The sequence below is a fragment of the Miniopterus natalensis genome, chromosome X, assembly GCF_054644295.1.
Source record: "Miniopterus natalensis isolate mMinNat1 chromosome X, mMinNat1.hap1, whole genome shotgun sequence".
NCBI lineage: Eukaryota > Metazoa > Chordata > Mammalia > Chiroptera > Miniopteridae > Miniopterus > Miniopterus natalensis.
In genome coordinates this window covers 71,316,724-71,340,361 of record NC_142103.1, presented here as the reverse complement: position 1 = coordinate 71,340,361, position 23,638 = coordinate 71,316,724, and the positions used below count along the sequence as shown (strand labels likewise).

Here is a 23,638-nt window from a genome sequence, read left to right as displayed (position 1 = left end):
TACCTAACACTTGAAAACCCAGAGGAGCACCTCTACTCCTGCAGGTAGCACCAATAGGATCCAGCAAATGCTCAGCCAAAGCCAGAAAACAGAGCAGACCCGAATAGCATTACAAGAGCTCAGAAAACTAAATCAGCATTAGAACTACAGCCTACAAATTAAGGATAGAATGTACAGGCTAAACTTAACAAGGCAAGTGTCTGCTAAAATAGATTTAAATATGATCAAAAGTCTCTAATCATTGTTTCCAAAATGTCCAGTATACAATAATAAAGCACTTGTCATACCAAGAACAAGAAAAATCACAACTCAAATGAGGAAAGAAAATAAACTCACACGAATAGCAAGATGATTCAGATGTTGGAATTATCTGACAAGACTAATACAGCAACTAACAGCAAAAGAGACTCAGTGAGTAATTATAATTTATCTGGAAACAAATGAAAAATAAAAAAACCTCAGGAAAAACTGAACTTATAAAAAAATAGGAATGATTGAACTGAAAATATAATAACCTAAATGAAAAACTAACTGGGTGGCCTAAATAGTAGACTGGGAATGACAGAAAATAGAATCAGTGAACTTGAAGACAGATTAATATTTTTTCACTCAGTTTGAACAGAAAGATACTCAAAGAAAATGAACAGGGCCTCTTAAAATTGGGAATACAAAAAGATTGAAAATTCATATAATTAAAGCCTTGGAAGGAGACAAGAAAGAATGTGGAGCAGAAAAAAATACTCAAAGGAATAATGGCTGAAAATTTCCCAAATGTGGCTAAAGACATAAAACAGATTCATAAAGCTGAGCAAACGTCAAACAGGATAAATCCAAAGAAATCCATGCCAAGATACATCATAATTAAACTTCTGAAAACCAAATTTTAACAGCAAATAGGAAGTAACGACACATCCCCGACAGAAGAACACCTATTTGAATGACAGCAAATTTCTTACCTAAAAACATAGAGGACAGAAAGAAGTGACAAAACATTTTTCAAGTTTAGAAAAAACCGTTTAACCATGAATTCTACATCCAGCAAAATATATATTCGGAAATGAAGGAGAAAAGATATCTCAGACTCAAGAAAACTAGAAGAATTTGTTGCCATCAAATTAACCCTTAAAGAATGACTGAAGGTTTTCCAAAAAGAAAGAAAATAATAGGAGGAGGCTTGGAACTACAGAAAGGAAAAAACACACAGAACAATGCAATGGGTAAAAGTAAGGTTAAATGTAGTAGACTATTTTCCTTGTAAGTTTCTTAAATAATATTTCAAGGTTAAGGCAAAATTTATAACATATGTAGAAGAAATACTTGAGACAATTATATTTAACAAGTGGGAAGAGTAAAGGGATTTAAATGGAAGTAAGGTTTCAATACTTAACTTGAAGTGTAAAAGGTCCATACCAGTAGAGTGTGATAAGCTACACCTAGAGCAAGCACTAAGTAAACTATACAGCACAATATACTCAAAACAGTATAAATATAACAAGAAGGACTCCCAAATGCCTTGCAAGTAGCTCCCAGGAAGGCAAGAAAAGGGAAACAGTGGAAAGAGAACCATAGGGAAGAAGCAAAAAGCAAATACTAAAATGACAGACTTAGTCCTAAGATATCAATAATTGTTTTAAATGTAAATGGTAAATATACCAGTTAAAAGGGAGACATTGGCAGAGTGGATTAAAAAAACAACTATATGCTTTCTACAAGAAAATCACTTCAAATACAAGATAAATAGGTTGAAAGTAGAAGGACAGAAAAATATATGCCGATATTAATCAAAAGAAAGCAGGACTAGACCTGTAATATCAGATAAAACAGAGAAAAGAAAATTACTAGGGATGAAGAGGAACATAATATAATGATAAAAAGATCAATCCACCATGAAGACACAGCATCCTAATTGTGGATGCACCAAACAAGAGACCTCCAAACAAATAGGAAAAAAACAACTGACCCAAAAGGAGAAATACATAAATCAACAATTATAGTTAGGAACATCAACCCTACTCTCAGCAATTGGTCAAAACTCTAGACAGAAAATTAGCAAAGATATAGAAGAACTGAACTACTGACTAATATCTCTCTTGAACTTAAGATTCAAAAAATCCTCAACAAAATATTAGTAAATTGAATCCAACAACGTATACAAAGAATGATATATTGTGACCAAATGAGTTTGTTTATTCCAAGAATGCCAGGGTGTCTCAACAATGAAAATCAAACAATGTAATCCACTTATCAATAGGTGAAATAAAAATCACATTAATTAGTGCAGAAAAGACATTTCTCCAGGAGTCAGAAAGAGTGGGGCACCACCTTAATTTGATAAAGATCATGTATGAAAAATCAATACCTTATATCATACCTAATGGTGAAAGGCTTAATGTTTCCCCCTAAATCTGGGAACAAAGTAAGCATATTCAATCTTTCCACCCTTATTCTACACAATACTTGAAATTCTAGCCAGCACAATAAAAGAAGAAAGTGAGAACTAAACAGCATACAGTTTAGAAAGAGATTAAACTGTCTCTACTTTGGAGATTACATAACTGTCTACATAAAAAAGTTTCAAGGATTCTATAAAAAAAAACTCCTAGAACTAATAAGTTCAGCAAGGTCATAGGATACAAGATACACACATACACACACAAATCAATTGCATTTCTATGTACTAACAATAAACTTGTGGAAACTAAAATTGTAAAAACTACCATTTTACAATCCCTCCAAAGAAAATTGAATACTTAGGGATAAACTTAGCTAATAAAAATGATCAAAGTAGACCTAAATAAATGGAGAAACATACTATGCTCATGTACTGGAAGACTAAACATAGCAAAGATGTCAATTCTCCCCACTTTATATACAAGGTTAATCCAATTCCTATCAAAATCCCAGCAAGCTTTGTTGTAGGCAAGCTTATACTAAAATTTGTATGGAAAGGTAGAAGTCCTAGAATAGCTAAAGTAATCTTTAAAAAAAGAAGACAGTGGGAGGAGTCACTTTACCAATGGTAAGACTTTCTATATAGCTAAAGTAATCAAGACTGTATGTAATTAACAGACAGATAGACACAAATGAACTAAACAAAATAGCCCAGGAAAAGACCCACACAAATATGCCCAACTGATTTTTGACAAAGGTATAAAAAAGAATTCAACAGAAGGATAGTCTTTTCAACAAATGTCATGGCACTGGAGCAACGGTACATGGAAAGGCAGAAGAAAAAAACCCCATCAATCTAAACCTCACACGTTATACAAAAATTACAGAATAACATAGGTCACAAAGATCATAAATGAAAAAAACATAAAATAAACATCCCTATTAAATTTCCACCAGACATTTTTTTGGAGAAATTGTCCATCTGATTTTTAGATTTATGTAGAAATGCCAAAGACCTAGAATACCCAAAGATATCTTGAAAAAGCATAACGAAGTAGAAAGATTTGTACTGCTTAACCTCAAGACATACTATAAAACTACGGTAGGTAATCAAGACATTGTGGTACTGGCTTATGGATGGACAAATAGATCAATGCAACAGGATATACGGCCCAGAAACAGATTCACATTTATCTGGTTGTTTTACTGTTGACAAAGTTGTCAAAACAATACGATGGGAAAAGGAAAGCTTTTCAAAAAATAGAGCTTGAACAATGGGATGTTCATATGGAGGGGGGAAAAAGAAATTTGATCCCCTATTTCACACCATTCATAAAAATTAATTCAAAATGGACTATAGACCTGAACATAAAACATAAAACCATAACAGGAATTTCTTTGTAATGTAGGTGTAGGTAAAGGTTTCTGAAGCCACGGAAAGCAATAACCACAACAGAAAAATTAGATGAATTAGACTTCACCAAGATTAAAAACTGTGTCTCATCAAATGAAACCATTTCAAAAATGAATGCACAACCTACAAACTGAAGGATATATTTGTAAAGCATATATCTGACAAAGGACCGGCATCATCCAGAATATATAAGAACTCCTATAAGTCAACAATAGCAATGCAAACACCAATAAGCAAAATAGAATGGACATATGCCCTGAACAGACACTTCACAAAGGAAGGCATACAAAGGCATAAAAATTGCTCAGCATCATAGACATCAGGGAAATGCAAATTAAAACCACAATGAGATACCACTATACACCCACCAGCATAGCTAAAATTAATGTTGGTGAGGGTGTGTTAGTGTAAAATGGAAAACTGGCAATTTCTTAAAAAGTTAAACACCTATCCTAAGACCCAGGAAGTCTACTCCTAGGTATTATTCAGGAGGAATGAAAACATGCTAACAAAAAGATTTATATAAGAATGTTCAGCCCGGCCAGGCATGGCTCGGTGGTTGAGTATCGACCTAGCATCCAGGAAATCGCAGTTCGATTCCCGGTCAGGGCACATGCCTGGGCTGCGGGCTCGATCCCCAGTCGGGGATGTGCAGGAGGCAGCCGATCAATGACTCTCTCATCATTGATGTTTCCATCTCTCTCCCCCTCTCCCTTTCTCTCTCTGAAATCAATAAAGATATATTTTTTTTAAAAAGTTAAAAAAAAAAAAAAAGAATGTTCGTAGCAGCTTTATTCATAATAGCCGAAAACTAGAAAACTCGGGTACTCATGAATAGTAAAACGGATGACTAAATTTGGTATATTCATACAATGGAATATTACTCTGCAGTAAAAATGATATAAAAAGAACAAACTATTGATACACACAGCATAGATCAATAAAATAAAAAAAAACATGTTGAGTAACAGAAGCCTTACACAAGAGTACATATTGTATGATTTCATTTATATGGTTTAGAACAGACTAATCTATGGTGAAAAAAATCAACAGTGGCCCAGCCGGGCGTGGCTCAGTGGCTGAGCATCGACCTAGGATCCAGGCGATCAGGGTTCGATTCCTGGTCAGGGCACATGCCCGGGTTGCAGGCTCGATCAATGACTCTCTCATCATCGATGTTTCTGTCTCTCTCTCCCCCTCTCCTTTCCTCTCTGAAATCAATAAAGATATATTTAAAAAAAATAAAAATCAACAGTGATGGACTCTGCAGGGACGTTGGGGGGACTGGCTGGGAAGGGGCATGAGGGAGATTGCTGCAGTAATGGCAGTATTCTATATCAGGTGGGCAAGCTACATATAGTGGGGCAGGCCAGATCTGGCGCACCACCTGTTTTTGTGAATAAAGTTGTACTGGAACACAGCCATGCCTATTGTTTTACATTCTTGCCTACGGCTGTTTTCATTCATGCAATAGGGAAGTTGAGCTGCAACTTTCACACTGGACTGCTATTGTTGTGTTGCAAAAGGAAAGACTCAATAGCCCACAAAGCCTAAAATAGTTACTAGACCTTTACAGAAAAGGTTTGCCAACATCTGCTCTATACTTTAATAATGGCTTAGTTACACATGTGTATGTACTTTTCAAAACTCACTGAATTATAATCTGTGCATTTTACTGCACATAAATGTAAACTAAAAATATATAAACAAATACTGAGTTCTAGTCAATGATATGCATGCTGAAGTATTTCTGGATGAAGTATACTGATGTCAGCAACTTTAATTTTGAAATGTCCCGGAAAAATAAGATGAATCGATAAATGCATAAGGGGACAGACAGAGCAAATACAGCAAAAGCCAACTGTAGAATCTAGCTGGTACATATATGGGTATTCACTCTACAACTTTTCCAACTTTTCTGTACCTTTGACATTTTTCTAATTTAATAAAATTTGGGGAAAATTCTTTTAATTAGGTAAGGAAAGTATATAACACATGGCCACAAAAATGAACATTCCAAACCAAAATACTTCGTGAAGAACTCTATTCTAAAGAAAAAAACCCCAGAATAGCATGCTCTGTCTGAAGAAACTTCTGCTGCAAAGATCTTTTAATCCTTGAGATTCCTGTTAGGAGTCAGAACACACACATAGGAATTCATTATAATTTATGCCAGCAATTTTCAACTGGTGTGGTGTGCCGCAAGAATTTTTAAAACATGCAATACCTGACTATTTAGTCAGGGGCACTGACCTCTTTTCCCGTAGATTGTCAAATAAAAAATGACAACAGGCAACACAACAACAGCCATCTGGTGTGAATGAATCAAAATTATACCCATTTTTTTTGTCAGATCAGCAAAAAATGTTTTTTTGTGCGCCACAGAATTTTTGTATAGTTTATGTGTGCCATGAAATGGAAAAGGTTGAAAATCACTGATTTATGCCCTTGATAAAGAGAGAATTTTATAAAAGACACAATACTTGAGATAATAGCTCTTTGGAACAGTAATATATCATAATTAGAAAACTCTTACAGTACAGCATACCTTTTATCTAAGAACCTCAAAGCATTTTATTAGCCAAACTCAATAAATTCAGGAATTTTAGAGACATCTAAAGCAGAACAGAAGAGTAAGAAAAGAATAAACTGGATTCTCAGTTCCTTCCTTTAATGATTTCAATCAATTCCCTGTGTTAAATTTAAGTCTCACTGAAGTCATCATACCCTTTTCTCCATTCTGGCAGAAAAGACAGCTATCCTACAAAGAGCCTAAAGGGTATAATGAATAAGGGCACAGCCTCTGCAGCCAGGTAGTCTGGGTTCAAATCCTTGCCCTCCTGTATGACATTGGGAAAGTAACTTAACCTTTCTGAACCTTAGTTTCCTTACCTGTAAAAGGGGTAATCCCAGCTACTATTCACAGGGTTGTTATGAGGATACAATATGTCAAGCGGTTAGAAAACAGTATTTGGCACCTAGGAATCACTCAGTAGTGATCATTAGTATCATTTCATAAAGGCAAATGCTTTATTATAGATGTAGAATAAGACAGACTCCTAACATTTTAGGACTAACAACTACACTGGCCTCCTTGCTATTCTTCAAACATGGCAGACACACTCCTCCCTCAGGGCCTCTCCACCACTTATTTCCTCTGCCTGGAACATACACTGTGGACTCCCTCACCTCCTTCAGGTGTTTGCTCAAATGTCACCTTCTCGATTAGGCCTATCCTGATGGCCACCTTACTGAAAACTGCAACCCACTTTCCTCCTTACCCTGCTCTAAATGTCCTGATCTTTTCGTACTGTATTATATAATTTGCTTTTTATTACGATAATTAAGTCTCCCCTCAGTTAGCCAACAAAACTCAGTGACAGAAAGCATCTTTGTTTTTTATTCACTGACATATCCCAAGTAGGTGCTCAAATAGTTTTTGTTATCACTATCAGGTCTAATCCTGTCACTTTACAGATAAGGAAACTCCAAAGAGACTTGGATCAAGGCTACCCAGTGATTAAGGAAAAGAGCCAGAAACAGGGACTGTGACTCCCAGTTCATTGCCATTTCTACTATAGCTCACTATCTCCCTGACCCTTGAACACTGCAGAAAAATCACAATCATCCACGATTTTCCCCAGTAGGATTTACCTTTGGAATGTCTTAGCTTTGCAAATGTTGCTATGTCTGTAACACAGCAATGCTCTGAAAGGCAGTGGAAGCCTGTACCAGGATACTAAGTGTTGAAAGATGGAAATGAAGGTGGCTGATTTGGAAGGGCTATCCCAGTGCTTTGATACAAGATATGCTGTTGCAATTGTGTTTCTCATGACCCAGAAACAAGTGCTAAGCTAGAAGATGGCTGCCCCTGTGGCTGGACAGCAGAATGCTGCTGCATACATGCTGGCTGGTGCTGTACTAGGTTTTTCTGCAGGCAAAAAGTTTGACTGCTGTCTAATGCCTGAAGCACTTGAGGCTGCTCTAAAGGTTGTATTACATACTGTATTATTGTTCCACTGTCGCTGGTTCCAACTATTCTTGCAAAGGAGGTGTAATCTAGACCATGTTTGTAATGGCCTTTGGAATATCTGCTAATGGCTGACCTTGGTTAGGTGCGTGTGAATGAGGTACCTGCTGCTGGAAAACAGCACGTTGGCTAAGCAAAAAAAAAATGCTGTTGATTTATGTGACCATCTTGAGTAGACGGCTGATGGCTTTTCTGTGTTTGTCTATGAGATGAATGAATTATCTGCTGATGCTGAATGAAAGCTGAGTGAGAAACCTGGCTTGGTATTAGATGTGACTTGGAAAGCTATGCAGAGAAGCATAGGGGCTGGATCTGGGCTTGTGAGGAGGCTGCTGAATGAAGGACATCTGCGCAGAGTGTTGAAACTGTTCTTCCACGGCCCTGTGAGATGCAATGCTAGTTGACTGGGCTTTTAGCTGCTGGTGTCCAAAATTGACATCTACTTGGGATGGAGCTTCTGAAAGCTGGACATTAAACAAAGGCTCAGTAGAATGTGTCGGTATATCTAAGGTTGATGTTAAATATGTGTTTTGTTGAAGAATTATCACCTTGAGCTTGTGTTAAACAGGCTTGTTGCTCACATGTATATGCTACATAAGGTAGTACTGAGTATAACTTCTGATCTTCAGAGTTTGTAATCTGTACTTTCTTGCTACTAGAAGGGTTTACAGTATATAAGTGCTGGATTATAAAGGTTGCCTGTTCAGTTGTCTGGATGGTGTAAAGAGTTTGTCCTGAATAAGGGGCATGCTCAAAACAGTGCCTGTAAGCAGGCTGTTCCATAGGTTGCACAGAGTAAGCTACTTTGATCCTATATACTCCCTGGTCTGGAAACGAGGTTGCACTGGATAAGCAGGCTGCTCTTGGGCTGGGGCTGAATAAGCAGGCAGTACCAGTGGGTGGGACTGGATAAGAAGTCTGCAAAGAATGAGTTGGCTGTGATCCCAGGGGTTATACAGTGTAAAGAGGATGCTCTGGGGCTGGCAGTGAATAAACAGGCTGTGCTGGAGCCTGGATTGGGCATGTTGACTGTTATGGGTAACAGGCTTTTTCTAGGGGATGTATCACAAAGGGCAGCTGCTCAGGAGCCTTCAATCGGTAGGATGGAAGTTCTGTAGATGGTCCTGGATAAGTGTGTTCAACAGAATAAGAAGGCTGTTCCAAGGGCGGAATCACACTTTCTTTGTTTTTGTTTTAAACATATCTTTATTGATTTCAGAGAGAGGAAAGGAGGGGGAGAGAGAGGTAGAAACATCAATGATGAGAGAGTCATTGATCGAGCCCGCAACCTGGGCATGTGCCCTGACTGGGAATCAAACCCCAATCACCTGGATACCTAGGTCGATGCTCAACCGCTGAGCCACGCCCGGCAGGGCTGAATCACACTTTCAATACCACCCTTTGGCTGCCACTGATTTACATGAGCTTCAGACTCCTGCAGAATATAATTCTGCTGAACATTTTTCGGTTTAATGCTATAATCAGGTCGTAAAGTTAATGGCTGCTGCTGAACACAGGCTTGGAAACAAGGCTTCTTCAAATGCATAATCTGACTTGTGGCACTGAAGAACCTGGAGTTTTATACTCCTGATGTGTCACTGGGTAGGCTGGGATACTGAGTGTATCTTTTGTGAAGGCTGATGGGCCCCAGGATGGCCCTCGATGGAACTAGAAGGGAGCTGTGCTGTACCAGCAGCATTCTGTGCTCTGCTCACATACTGAGCAGAAGAATGATTTGACAAAGCTTGAGGGTGATTTCTCTTCCAATTATACAAGCAATGTCTCAAGATTCTAGTTACACAATGTTAGTTAAGGTACATCCTCAAGAACAATGTCTTACGTGAAGGAAAGCAGAAACTTTTAGCTTTCAGTGACTTTTATATAAACTATGATGAATTTATGAAAGATAGCTTTTGCCTGTCAGAAAATCTAGGCAATGTTAGATATGATTAACTAAATATAGCGCCTCTAAAATGTATCTTACCTTTATCTGTGAGACCTTCTGAACAGTTAATGGGGACACCAGGGGTTGTGAGACAAATGGTGGTCCAAGGACATGTACAGGCAAAACAGTGGACTGACCTTGAGCCAAAGGCAAAATCTGAGGCTGAGTCAGCTTTGGCTGCTTCTGTAACAGTTAAATAAGAAAAACAAAAATTAGCCCGGCCAGGTGTGGCTCAGCGGTTGAGCATCGACCTATGATCCAGGAGATCACAGCTTGATTCCAGTCAGGGCACATGCCCTGGGTTTCGGGCTCAATCCCCAGTAGGGAGCGTGCCGATCAATGACTCGCATCATTGATGTTTCTCTCTCCCTCTCCCTTCCTCTCTCTGAAATAAAAAAAAACATTTTTAAAAAAATAAAAAATAAATAAAAATAAACTCTTCCATTTACAGTAAATATACTGATTATATATTTAAAAATATAATAGATCATCTTACCCCTGAAATCTGCTGGTAATGTCCTACTAGCTGCTGGGGTGGATACATTTTCCCTGGAACATTTACTTCGGCCTGTGGGGTGTTTGAAACCATTTGCGAGCCCATCATCTGGTCTGAGGAATAGGCTGTACTGGGCTGACTTGTATCTGAGTGTATAACTGATCCAGCTCCTGTCTCACACAAACTGTCACCTAGGACAAAGAAAAGTAACAGGTAGAAGTGAAAGCTTGAAGCACCGGGTCCAAACAGCATGGGAAATGGTGTTTATTTAATATTTTTACACTGAAAACTTGAGACATCATCAAATAAAATATGTACAATGCAGAATTAATTAAAAAAAAAAAAAAACTATCAACGTAGCCCTGGCCGGTTTGGCTCAGTGGTTAGAGTGTCGGCCCTTGGACTGAAAGGTCTCGGGTTTGATACTGGTCAAGGGCATGTACCTCGGTTGTAGGCTCAATCCCCGGCCTGGTTGAGGCGCATGCGGGAGGCAACCAATCGATGTATCTCTCTCACCTCGATGTCTGTCTGTCTGTCTCTGTCTCTCTCTCCCCCACCCCGTCCACTCTCTCTGAAAAAGCAATGGAAAAAATATCCCCTGGTGAGGATTAAAAAGAACATTTTTAAAAAAACTATCAATGTAAACTCTCTGTGCTGACATGGTAGTGTGCCAAAATATTCTTAGTAAAGCAAAAGCTAAAAACATTTCACATATATCCCTAACTAATTTATACTTGCCAATTGGATTTCAGTAAAATTTAAATGTCATATTCTTTCTTAGTCTCCTAGAACCTAGCTAAAGAATAATAGTCTTTAAACAGCAATTAGTTATTACTATGAAAATACTGTATCCTTCTAGAGAAGAGAATGCATTACAATAGAAAAGTTAGAGGCACTGTGTTAATTTTATACTTGAGTCCAAAATATAAAGGAAGTGCCTTAAAGTCTAGAAAATCCCTTCTAAAAGAATAAATCAGCCCAGCCGGGCATGGTTCAGCGGTTTAACATCAACCTAGGATCCATGAGATCGAGGTTCAATTCCTGGTCAGGGCACATGCCCGGGTTGTGAGCTCGATCCCCAGTCGGGGGCCTGCAGGAGGCAGCTGATCAATGACTCTCTCATCATTGATGTTTCTATCACTCTCTCTCTCCCTTTCCCGTCTCTGAAATCAATAAACATATATTTTAAAATATATACATATATCTTTAAAATATATATATCTTTTTATATTTTAAAATATGTATATATATATTTATTGATATATTTGAAAATATATATATCTTTAAAATATATATATATCTTTTTATTGATTTCAAAGAGGGGAAAGGGAGAGGGAGAGAGAGAGAGAGAGAAACATCGATGTGAGAGAAAACATCGATTGGCTGCCTCCTGCACACCCTCGGCTAGGGATCAAGCCCACAACCCAGGTATGTGCCCTGACCAGAAATCAAACCAGTAAACTTTTGGTGCACGGGATGATGCCCAACCAACTAAGCCACACTGTCCAGGGCTTGTTTGCTTTTATAAGTTATAATTGTGTTACCTGTAATAGAGGTGCATTGCTGCTGTGGTTTTCTTTGTAGAAGCTGCTGTTGAACTTGTTGATCAACTTCAGTTTCTTCACATTCAGCCACGGTGTGCTGAGCAGGAGCAGGGGGCGAAGTTGTATTCTGAGGTTGAGGGAGAACATTCCCCACAGACTTGCACTGAGAATCCCTGCGTTCTTCTAAACAGCCAGCAGGCTTCTTCTCTCTTGTCTTCTTTATCAGGGTCACCCGGTCTCTAATGGACTTAGCAACAGCTTTGGAATCACTTTCATGGAAGAATCCTGACTTAACCTACAAATAAATATAATAAGCAAACTACATCTTTAACGTTTAAGATTTTAACCTTTTTTTTTTTTTAATAGTGGAGTTATTTTGTGCCCCCAAATTACAAATGCTATTAAAGAACAGTTTCTATGTTCCTTCTTAATTAGACATATGTAAATGTCAGAGCCTTTAATCAGCATAAGGAAAAACAGTACTATCACCAAGCATTGGTGGAATAATTGTGGCCTTAAACCAAACAAGCAAATAACTTGATGTTTCAGTACATGTAGTCTTATTACAAGGCATTTATGACTGCCATTAAGTTTTGTGACTTTAAAAGGGTTTCCTCATTCAGAAACATTAAGTGCCTTACAATGGGCTCCAGAGACATATAGGTAGGACTAAGTGGGCCCTTTGCCCTATATAAGCACAAAATCTGGTGTTGAGGGATAGATACAAACTTAACTTAAAATGAAATAAGAGGTAGAAGTGAGCTGCTGCAAAAGCCCTAAAGGAGCACAGGCCTTTCTGGAGGAAGTAGAGAAAGTATCACAGAGGAAGGTAAACTCTGACCTGGATTAAAATAAAAAAAAGGAACTCAGGCTTATTGAGTATAGATGAAGTTTAGAGACCAACACTGTAAGCAGAGGGAAGTATGCTAACAGAAAAGTAGTACAGCTACCTAGGTGTTAGAGGAATGAGAAGAAAAGGTAAGGACTTGTTGTCTGAGAGGAACAGGGCTGAGTAGCAAAAAAGGCTTGAGGAGGTGTCATGGCTTATTCTCAGTCCTACAATCTGCTTTTTAAATCATATCTTGGAAGTCTGCAGACTTGGGGAAATTTCATGGTGGTTGAAAGATGATCAAAATGTTAACAGAATCCATATATTTAATTTCATTCCCCTAAAAACCTAAACAACAACAACAACACCCCATAGTAAATGTATTTTTAAGTTATAAACCCACAAGGACAGGGAGAATAAGAGAAGGACAACAGCAACAATATTTTGAACACTTTTGAATACAGAAAACAAAAGATAAGTAAGAACTGACCTAGCAGACCTGAAAAAGGGGAACTAGGAAAAGCTGAGGCTCATTCCCATTTATGCTGAGTAATACTCATAAGGCGCAGAGATTGGCAGTATCACGTACTTCCAAAACTGGGTAAAATCAACAGATATGACTAAAAGAAGGAGGACTAAGTGAAAGGGCTTTGAAAAGCAGATATTTAGATCCCTGTGCCCCACCCTCCATTCCACACCTTTCAGTAACCGCTTCTCTCCTACCCAAGAACTCTACAGTTTTGTTCTCTGGAAAAGGTAAAAGAGAGGATCTCTGGACTATGGAACACCAGGCACAGTTGAGGATATGGCTACCAAGTGGAAGAAAAGAAGATTAAATGACCATATGCATGTGGAATGCCATATACAGAAACTTCCAGCCCTCTTCCCTACTTGGCTACCAAAATACCAGTAACCAGACCTTACCCTCCAGGAAGGACACTGAAAGATGCCTTTCTAGGGAATCTGACCAATCTAAGAAAGACCTACAAAGATTGATGTGAGAGATTTCCCAATTAATGGCCCACCCAGATACCCTACAGTAGAGGTCAGAATTAATAAGTTTGACACAGTAATCATATGGTCCAATTGGCTTGTTAGTCCCTGTGATAGGCAAAATTATGGCCCCCTAATCCTCAAACCTGTGAATATGATGAGATGTCACTGTGCTATGCAAAGTTGATATTAAGGTAGGGAGATTATCTGGGTGAGCCTTTTAGCAGCTGGTCACACTAGAAGGATTTAACATGCCATTGCTAACTTTGAAGATGAAGTGGGGGGGCATGTGAAAGAACTGAAGAAGTGGCCCCTGGCTAACAGCCAGGAAGGAAATGGGGACCTTAGTCTTACAACCACATGGAATCACATTCTCTAACAACAACCTAGATGAGCCCGAAAGCAGATTCTGCTCCAGAGCCTTCAGATAAGAGCCTAGATGGCCAACACATTGACTTTAGCCTGTGAAACTCAAAGCAGAGAATCCAGCGAAGCCCACCAGGACTTATGACCTACAGAACTGAGATAATAAATGAATGTCATTTTAAGTCACTAAGTTTGTGATCATTTGTCGCATAGCAATAGAAAACTAATACACTCTCCCACTATTAATCATGAACAGCTGGCCAAAAATTACCAGAAATATGAGAAAAGCCTCTAATAGGAAGATGGGGCACAAAACTAACAAAGGAAAAAACAGCAAGTTGGAGAAAAGAGACTATGCAGGAGGGAAAAAAATGTCAAAAGCACTCCCTTTACTAATGTTAAAGAAGTGATAATATTGCTTTAACAAAACAAAGAACAAGATTTTTAATCTAAAAAGGAACAGACCAAAATATAAAGGAATTCTTGAAATTAAAAATATGATAGCAGAAATGAAAAACTCAATGGAAGGGTTAGAAGATAACACTGATATCATCTGCCAGAAAGGAGAATAAAAGACAAAAAGATGGAAAATGGAAAAGATAAGAAAATTGGAGAAACAGTTCAAGAGGTCCAACATCCAAATAATAACAGTTCCAGAAAGAGAAAACATGAGAGAAAAGAATCAATAAAATACTTCAAGAAATCTCCCAAAAGCTAAAGGGTATGAGTTGACAGACTGGAAGGGTCCACTGAATATCCAATGCAGTAAATGAAAATAGGCCCAAATCAAGACACACTGCTGTGAAATTTTAGAATACTGAAAAGAAAAGATATTACCAGCTTCCAGAGAGGGAAAAAATGGATCATATGCAAAAGATCCAGAAAACAGAATAACTTTGCACTTCACAGTATCAATACTGAAAGCCAGAAAGGCATGGAGCAATGACTCCAATTTTTTAAATTGCCAACCTAAAATGCCTTAGCTGGCCAAATAATCAGTTAAATATGAAGAGAAAATAAAGACACTTTTTATACATGCAAGTCTCAAAGAATTTACATCCCATTACCTTTTCTTAAGAAGTTAACAGAGGAAGTATGGCACTAAAACGAGAGTAAGCCAAGAAAGAGAAAGACATGCGATTTAGGAACATGAAGTCCAATACAAGAAAGAGGCAGAGAAGTCTATGAAGACAGTAAAGGGAAATACAAGGATGAGAGATGTGCACCAGATGTCCAAGGCAACCAATCCAGATTAGAACAGTGTGACTAGAAAGACAGACATGTTAAAGTCTTTTGTCTCCAAGATGCCCACTGTCACTGTCCCATTCTTCTTTTTAACAGAAGGCCCAGGTGCGCCTGCGTCACTGTATCTGTACTTCACTAACCTGGACCATGTGCTGCCGAATGAAGCTCCCGCGAGCCCTCCCTTTAAGCACCGCAACAGCCCAGATCGGGGGTGGACACGCACTGCACCACGCAGAAGCTATCCGCTGTCATCTACTCTTGGGGGCCACGGGGCCATGGGAGATGAAAAGTAGATAGAGGGGCCCACTCCCTCTCCAACCATTATTGTTACCAGACAACTAATTTCTGGCCCACACGACAGTGCACTGACTGAGGGGAGCCGCGTGTTCGGTTCCCTGGACTCGCGCAGGGCCTCATCCACTGGCTTCCCCGCAAGCAGCTCTTGTAAAGCCTTCGGGAAGCTGAAGCCTGACAGTGACTGAGAGGCTCTGTTCAGCTCAGCCTCTCCTGGGCATCTTCACCTAAGAGTAACGTCAGTAACCAGCAGGGTGTGTGCTCGCCACTCAGGCTTCCAAAACAAAAGTATATATTACTTAGGTAAACTATAATGAAAAGCAAAGGAATGAACAACACAAAAGTCAGAATAGATATTGCCTGTGGTGATGAGGGAGTAGAATGCAACTTGGAGGGGCACACGGGTGGCTTCTAAGATACCAATTGTGTTGTTTCTTAACAAAGGTAGTAGATTATCAGTCTTTATATTGTACATACAAATTTAATATACTCTGTTTGCTGTAGAGATACATTTCATAGTAAAATATCAATTTAAATAAAGAAAAAGAGAAAATAAAAAGAAGGAAAGCAATGAGAAAGAAAAAGGAAATCAATCCTGATACTGTAAGGGGGGGGGGGGAATAGCAATAGAATTCACTTACCATTTCATATGCTACTTCCTCAGGTGTATCTTTTTCTAAATTGAAACTGAATTCAATAGCTTCATTGTCTTTGTGCTTGCCTTTCAATTTTTTAGGGTCTTCAACCCAGAGTCTTAAAGCCAGGGATGAATTTGAGCAATCATCTTCCTCTGCTAACTCCACCCTCAGCCCTGTATCCTCAGCAAAAAATGCGTGGTTTAGTAGATTCCTGATAGACAACCTAATAAACAAAGTACATAGCTCATTATCAATCCTTCCAAACACAAGCAAGATATAGAACATTTAAAATTCATTGTATCGAAGTAACAATCTAGTTTAATTTCCTATTAATTAAACCATTAATCTGCTTTGTCAAAAACCCCCAAAATATTATATCTAACTTATTTTTACCAAGGATGCAAAAAAAAAATTCCAATTAACATGTATCTGTAGTGACCTTAATTAAAGATTATTATGAGTAACATATCTAAGTACTAAAGTTTAACATACTTAAAAGTATGCCTTAGAGAGAGTTGGAGAAGTGCTGCAGTACATGTTATGTGGATTAGAGTAGTTTCCCTAAACCACTGGCCTAAGTTACTAAGACTCAAACAACAGATTCTCTGCAAAGGAAATGAAAATCTCTTCCAGATATATAAACTCTAAAGTAAATGAGAAGTTCAAACTCTTTACAAATGTTATAAACAGAACTCTTAGACTTTATTAGCAATAATCTAGTCAGTGTATGTCACACTACAGAGACTGCCACAGGTGAAGCTAACTTATAATTTAGTTCAGCAAAGTCCCATGGTTTTCTTACAGTATTTATGTCTGGTATTTTAGGCCAAAGTATACATACAACGGATACAAGACTAGCCTAATATCAGGGATTAACCATCTCTGAAGAGAAAAGAAAGTACGGGGGTTCAAAGATTCTTTTACAAGCTGGGGCAGTTAATTTCCTTTCCTTTGGCCAACTTCTAAAACAGATATATAATATCTAATCTATCTGTATTACAGGCCATGGAGAACTAAAACTGATATATTCTATGTCTCCATAGAAAGCCCCTCCTGTGCTATTTAAAACAGACAACGCATATTGACAACATGTTATCCTGTAAATTAAAGACTTAAACCTTCTACATTTTTAGTGATCAAAAGACAAATACTTAACTAAGATAGTGTTATAAAAAGAATAATCTTGCTCAGACTAATTAGTTTTTAGGTTAAGGTGGGATGTTTTTAAGATGGCACAATCAAGTTAAGCCCTCTGTCTGTCAATGAAAATTTTGCCTAAGTATTTTACTAAGGAATAATTATAGCAATAGCAGCAGCAATTACCATTCATTAAATACTTATTACTGTTAGGTATTTTATATGCATTCATTATCTTTTAATCACCAAAATAACACCCATTTTGAGTAACAACGGGTAACTTGCTCAGTATCACACTGGCTAAGTGAGTCCAGTTTTGAATTTTAGTCTCACATTGAAGCCAGCGCTCTTCCAACAAACTAATATGCCATGAATCCTTTTCAATATCCCAGTGTTCTTTGGGAATAAATCATAATTAAAATGCTGTACAAACAACAATCAGAATTCAAACTAAAATGGCTACTTCAACATAATATTTTAAGTCTTGCTCCTACAATTCAAAAAGAATAAAAATAAACAATCGAACTTTAAAAAGGGCAATGGGCCCAGCAGGCATGGCTCAGCGGTTGGGCGTCAACCTCGGATCCAGGAGATGGTGGTTCAATTCTGGTCAGGGCACAGGCCCAGGTTGCGGGCTCGATCCCAAGTGGGGGACTTGCAGGAGGCAGCGGATCAATGACTCTCTCATCATTGATGTTTCCGTTTCTCTCTCTCCCCCTCTCCCTTCCTCTCTCTGAAATCAATAGATATATTTAATAAATACTTAAATTAAATTTAAATTTAAAAAAAAATTAAAAAGGGCAATAGTCTTGAATTTCCCCAAAGATGTGCAAGTGGCTAATAAGTACATGAAATATACTCAACATCATTAGTCATTAGGGAAATGCAAATCAAAACCACAATGAGATACCACTTCACACCTATTATGATGGCTATTACCAAAAAACAACAGAAAATGACAAGTGTTGGTGAGGATGTTGGGAAATTGCAACCTTCCTACATTGCTGGAGAGAATGCAAAATGATCCAGCCACTGTGGAAAAAGTTTGGTGGTTCTTCAAAAAATTAAATGTAGTATTACCATATGATCCAGTAATTGCACCAAAAAGAATGGAAAGCAGGGATTCAAGCAAATATTTGTACACCAATTTTCATGCAGCATTATTTATAATTAACAAAAAGTAGAAATAATTCAAGTGTCCATCAGCAGGTAAGTGAATAAACAAAATGTGGTGTGTGTGTGTGCATATCTATGAAATATTATTCAGCCTTAAAAAGGAAATTCTGATACATGCTATAACATGGATCAACCTTGAAAACTATGCTAAGTGAAATAAGCCAGTCACAAAAGGAGAAATATTGTATGATTCCACTCATATGAGGTAACTAGAATAAGCAAATTCGTAGAGACAGAGAGCAGAACAGAGGTTAGCAAGGGTTGAGGGAAGGAGGGAGTGAGGAGCGTTTAGTGAGCACAGAGTTTCTGTGGGGACGATGGAAAGGTTCTGGAGATGGACAGTGGTGACAGCTGTACAACGTGAATGTACTTAATGCCACTGAACTGTAACACATAAAAATGACTACAATGGTAAATCTTATGTTATATAAATTTTACCATAATGAAAATAAATATATACCTAGATATGGCCTGTTGGTACAAACACTAAGAAGGTTCTGAAATAAAGCTATAATTAAACAGGCCTTACCTTAATGGCTTTATGTATTCTCAGATAAGCAACACTAATCTTAGATAGAAAATAATAAAAATAGGGGAAAGTCAATCAAACGCTGGTGAAAATAATTTCTATAAAGAACCTGTCACTTTTATTAACCATAATCAATAAGGAGGTAAAAATCAAATGACTAATCTTTCAATTTAAGTCAGCAACTGTCCAAAGCTCAAATTAAAGGACAATATAAGCTAAAACTAAAGGGAGTCGTCCACAAGAAAAACACGAATTGTGATACAAATAATCTAGAATGCTAATTCTTGAACGAAAACAGCCCTATCAACTTTCCCATCATAATATAAGTACATATGGTCAAATAAAAAAAACCTGGTGAGTTGATGGTTAAATTTTTTTAAACTATCATAAAAAATGATTTAAGTACTTACCTGAAGATGACACTGCAGAAGGTCTGTACTTAACTGTTAGAAGAAAGTTAACCTGGGGGGAGGGGACCCATTGACTTAAACTGATGCCTCAAGATGATGAAAGCTTGTCACAAGACATAAAGACAAACACAACCCAAATGCTGCTTCAAGGAAAATTTAGCAGATGATATCAAAGTCTAAAATGACAAGATGCACTGATACCCTTTACTAAAGACAGTGTGGTTTGGTTTCCACTCAAAAGTCATAACAAGTATGATTCAAAGGTCAGAAAATAACCTAGTGCAAGGTAAGAGAAAAACGCATCCACCAACCATGTCATTTCACTACACCTGCACCCACCTTTCAGATTTGTTTTGACGAATACAACCTTCGATGATTTCTTTCACTTCAGGATCAGTGACTTTATTGAAACTGGCTGGTTTTATGCCCTGGGAGAAGAAAAATGGTTTCTAGTCACAAATTAAGCAATTGAAAGCCCAAATCAACATGACATTTATTACAATGAGTTTTACCACTAAACTACATTCAAGTTTTAAATGAGATAAATATATACATACAGTATAAGTTTAACAACTTTTTAGACAAGGATTTTTTCATAGTTCTACAGATAACAGTGAAAATTATAAATAATCTAAATCAGTAACAATAGAGCCAAAATTACATGTTATGTAATGTATGTGCTAATATTATGTAGAAATTTAAAATGTTCTCAAAGTACCGAATAACACGAATAATTCTCATACTGCAACATTAGGTAGGGGAAAACAGGACTCCAAAATGTACATACAATATAACCCCAATTAGCAAAATATAATAAACAAGTATTCTTTGAAATCAGAAAAAATAAATGTTATTAAAAAAACACTTTTGAAAATTTCTAAGAAGGGCTTCCCTACTGCAAACATTCCAAATCAATATTATTTCAAAGTTTTCTAGAATGGCTAGAAGCAATAAACAATCAAATTGACTTGTTGGAGAAACTAGGTCATTTGTCCTATAGAATATCCCATATTCTGGATATTGGCTTATTTCTTTTTTTAACTGATTTTTTTAGAGAGAGGGAGGAAGGGAAAGAGGGAGGGAGGGAGGAAGAAAGAAACATCAATGTGAGAGAGAAACATCGATCGGTTGCCTCCCGCATGTACACCAACCAGGAATCAAATTGGCAACCTGGGTATATGCCCTGACTGGGAATGAAACCTGCCACCTTTTGGTGTATGGAACACTCCGACCAACTCAGCCACATCGGCCAAGGCTGGCCTTATTTCTTATTGTCTCCCTACATAAACTTCTGGAGTCAGACTTGGGGTCAAAATCCACCATTAGTAATAGCAGTGTGAACTTGGATAAGTCACACCTCTAATTCTCAGTCTTACCATTTATAAACTGAAGGTAGCACCATCTTGTAGGGATATAAAGGTGAAAGTATGTGGCATACAGCATACATTTAAAAACAGTACCTATTAGCATTAGATACCTGAAACACTCTAACAATCTCTTTCCTGCCTATCTTGAGCCACCCAATTGGATATGATGTAGATCTCTTTTGAACAATCTTAACCCTTTGCTTCTACCTCCCTCACATCCCTTACAATATTCCCACCCTCTGATTTTTATAGTTATTTGTAAATTTATATTACTGTCCTACTAAAAATGTAAGCTCTTTGTGGGTAGCAAACACTTCTTATTCATCTTTGCATACTTTGCAATTTCTAAAAATTTACACATAGGAAGGATCACATACTGTATCTTTGAGCTATATTTTGAATGCCCTTTCATAATCAGGCTTTTAGAACTGAAAGAAACCTTCAAAACCATTTAGCAAATCCTTATTATTCAGCTTTGGAAAATAAGATCCATCCAATAAATATCTAAAAATTCTTCACAAACAAATAGATATAGATGATATATCTATGTTTTCCCAAAGATACTAATACAGAGCATTTTATATGACCCCGATAAAGTGTAGATATATAGCATAAATCTAAAGCTTGCTTCATTATAATTATGTTTAATTTAGCACTGTTATACAGAACTAAACCAAAGTTAGGTTTTAGTAAGCTGACTTAAACCGACTTCAACATGAAATATGGCAATTTGTGAAGTAAAGAGAATAACGTTATACCTACACTAGTTACTTTACGGTATATTTGAGCTGCATTTTGGCACTCAGAATAAGGGTACTCCGAAGTAGCCATTTCCAGCATACACATTCCAAAAGCATAGACATCTACAGATTCATCATAGTGCTCTTCATACATCTCTGGGGCCATAAACTCAGGAGTCCCTATGAAATAACACCACAACCACATTTTTAGTAAAGAGAAAAATGTATTCAAAGATTACTTTCCCTTCGCCATAAGGATTACCTAAGTTAATTTCCGCTTCCTAAAAGAAACTTATAAATATAAAATTTGTTGAATACTTGCTATATCTATATAAAGCACTTAAAGAATTTCATTAACTTTCCGTACTGAAAAAGTACAATCTGTCATGCTCAGGATTAGGTAGTGATTACTAAAATTTGGTTTTATTTCTATCCTTTCTTTTTAGTTATTGAAATTTTTCATAATTAAATCAGTAAATTCTCTTTCTTAAATCCTCAGGAACTTTCAATAATCTTAAATATATCCCACAAAAGAAATACACTGGGATGTCTCCAAAATAAGGCAATATATAATAGGTATTTCAAAGTAAATTCACATTCTAGGCCAGGGGTCAGCAAAGGGCCAGATGATAAATATTTCAGGCTCTGCCATCCATATGGTCTCTGTCAAAACTACTCAACTCTGCCACTGTAGTACAAAAGCAGCCATAGACAATACACAAACAAGTGGGGATAGCTGTGTTCCGATAAAGCTTTATTTACAAAAATCAGCAGCAGGGCCAGATTTGGCCCATGTGCTATATAGTTTGCTGCTTCCTGTTCTAGACATATACAATTAACAACTCTTTTCCCCCAACCAATAAACTATAAAATGTTAATCACCAATGACACTCTTAGCAAATGATGTGCGCATTAGGGTAGCTAGGCCTAGATCACCAATCTTCACAGATCCAGTAGGTCCCGTGATGAAAATATTGTCACACTTCAGATCGCGGTGAATAATAGGAGGAGTCCTAGTGTGCAAGAACTGCAACCCCTTTAAAATTTGCCTGCACCAGCTCCTTAGGACCTTTGGTTTCATGACTTTAAATCGTTTTAAGTACCTACATAAAGAAACAAAAGACCACGTTAATAAGCATACCTAACTTATTGTATGAGCACTATTAGAGTAAATCATTTAAGCTAGAAGATACTGTATGTGCCATATTACGATTACCATCACTAAGTTGTTTTTTATTGTCTGTTATGGCAAGAAAACTTTATGAAGAAAATTTTAAATCTAAGGCCTCATTCTTAGAGAAGATATCCTACCAAGTTTAGTATTTTTAATCCAAAACAAGAATCATTTCAATCAGAGTGGCCTTTTGTGAAATGGCAGCACAATTTTCAAAAGAAAGTCCTTCTCTACTTCCTAATAACTGCTTATACAGAGTAACCAGAAGGTTTAACTATGTAAAATTTTAGTGCGAGTATGCTAGGAAACAGAAAAAGTATACCCCACATTTAACAATTACAAATAAGTGATTATACCACCAAATGAAAAACTATAGTCAGAAACAAAATAGACTATAATTACATAGTATACAGCTCACTAGATATGTGAATGTGGCCACACCCCCAACTTTTCAGTATCTTTTACAAAGTGACATTATATTATCTCTATAATGATTTCTAATTCTAAAATCCTATGATATCCCACAAATATTAATTTCTCAACATTATATTTTCTAACAAACTTCATTAACATCCTAATTTTTTAACCTGCCCTGAAACATAGTCACTAGATTCAGATTCTACAAATTCTTTAATCAAGTAGTGCTATTTTACAAGCAACTTTTATGACTTCTGAAAATTATTTTCAAAAAGAACTCCATTAGCACTATCAGGGTCAACTTACGTCTTTAATGTTCCTGATGTCATAAGTTCAGTCACTAACACAATACATTTCTTTCCTTTTAATATAGACTCCCAGGAATCATAAAATCGAACTATATTGGGATGCTGGAGACCCTTTAACATCTCTGCTTCTTCCTTAAACCTTTGCTGCTCAGCTTTGGTTAATTTCCGGTCCTGAAATGGAGGAACAAATTCCAA

At 37.2% G+C, this 23,638-nt stretch overlaps 1 protein-coding gene across 1 annotated transcript in view; it reads right to left on the bottom strand.

Moving 5' to 3' along the window:
* The window catches only part of WNK3 (WNK lysine deficient protein kinase 3), a 139,065-nt gene that overhangs the window by 74,725 nt on the left and 40,702 nt on the right, over positions 1 to 23,638 (bottom strand). Inside the window, exons 3-10 of the mRNA XM_016215182.2 lie at positions 23,442 to 23,614; positions 22,427 to 22,647; positions 21,567 to 21,724; positions 19,777 to 19,865; positions 16,189 to 16,408; positions 11,821 to 12,115; positions 10,277 to 10,467; positions 9,820 to 9,963 (exon numbers count right to left, since the gene is read on the bottom strand). Of these exons, the coding sequence (XP_016070668.2) occupies positions 9,820 to 9,963; positions 10,277 to 10,467; positions 11,821 to 12,115; positions 16,189 to 16,408; positions 19,777 to 19,865; positions 21,567 to 21,724; positions 22,427 to 22,647; positions 23,442 to 23,614 (1,491 nt within the window). The remainder of the gene's footprint in view (positions 1 to 9,819; positions 9,964 to 10,276; positions 10,468 to 11,820; positions 12,116 to 16,188; positions 16,409 to 19,776; positions 19,866 to 21,566; positions 21,725 to 22,426; positions 22,648 to 23,441; positions 23,615 to 23,638) is intronic.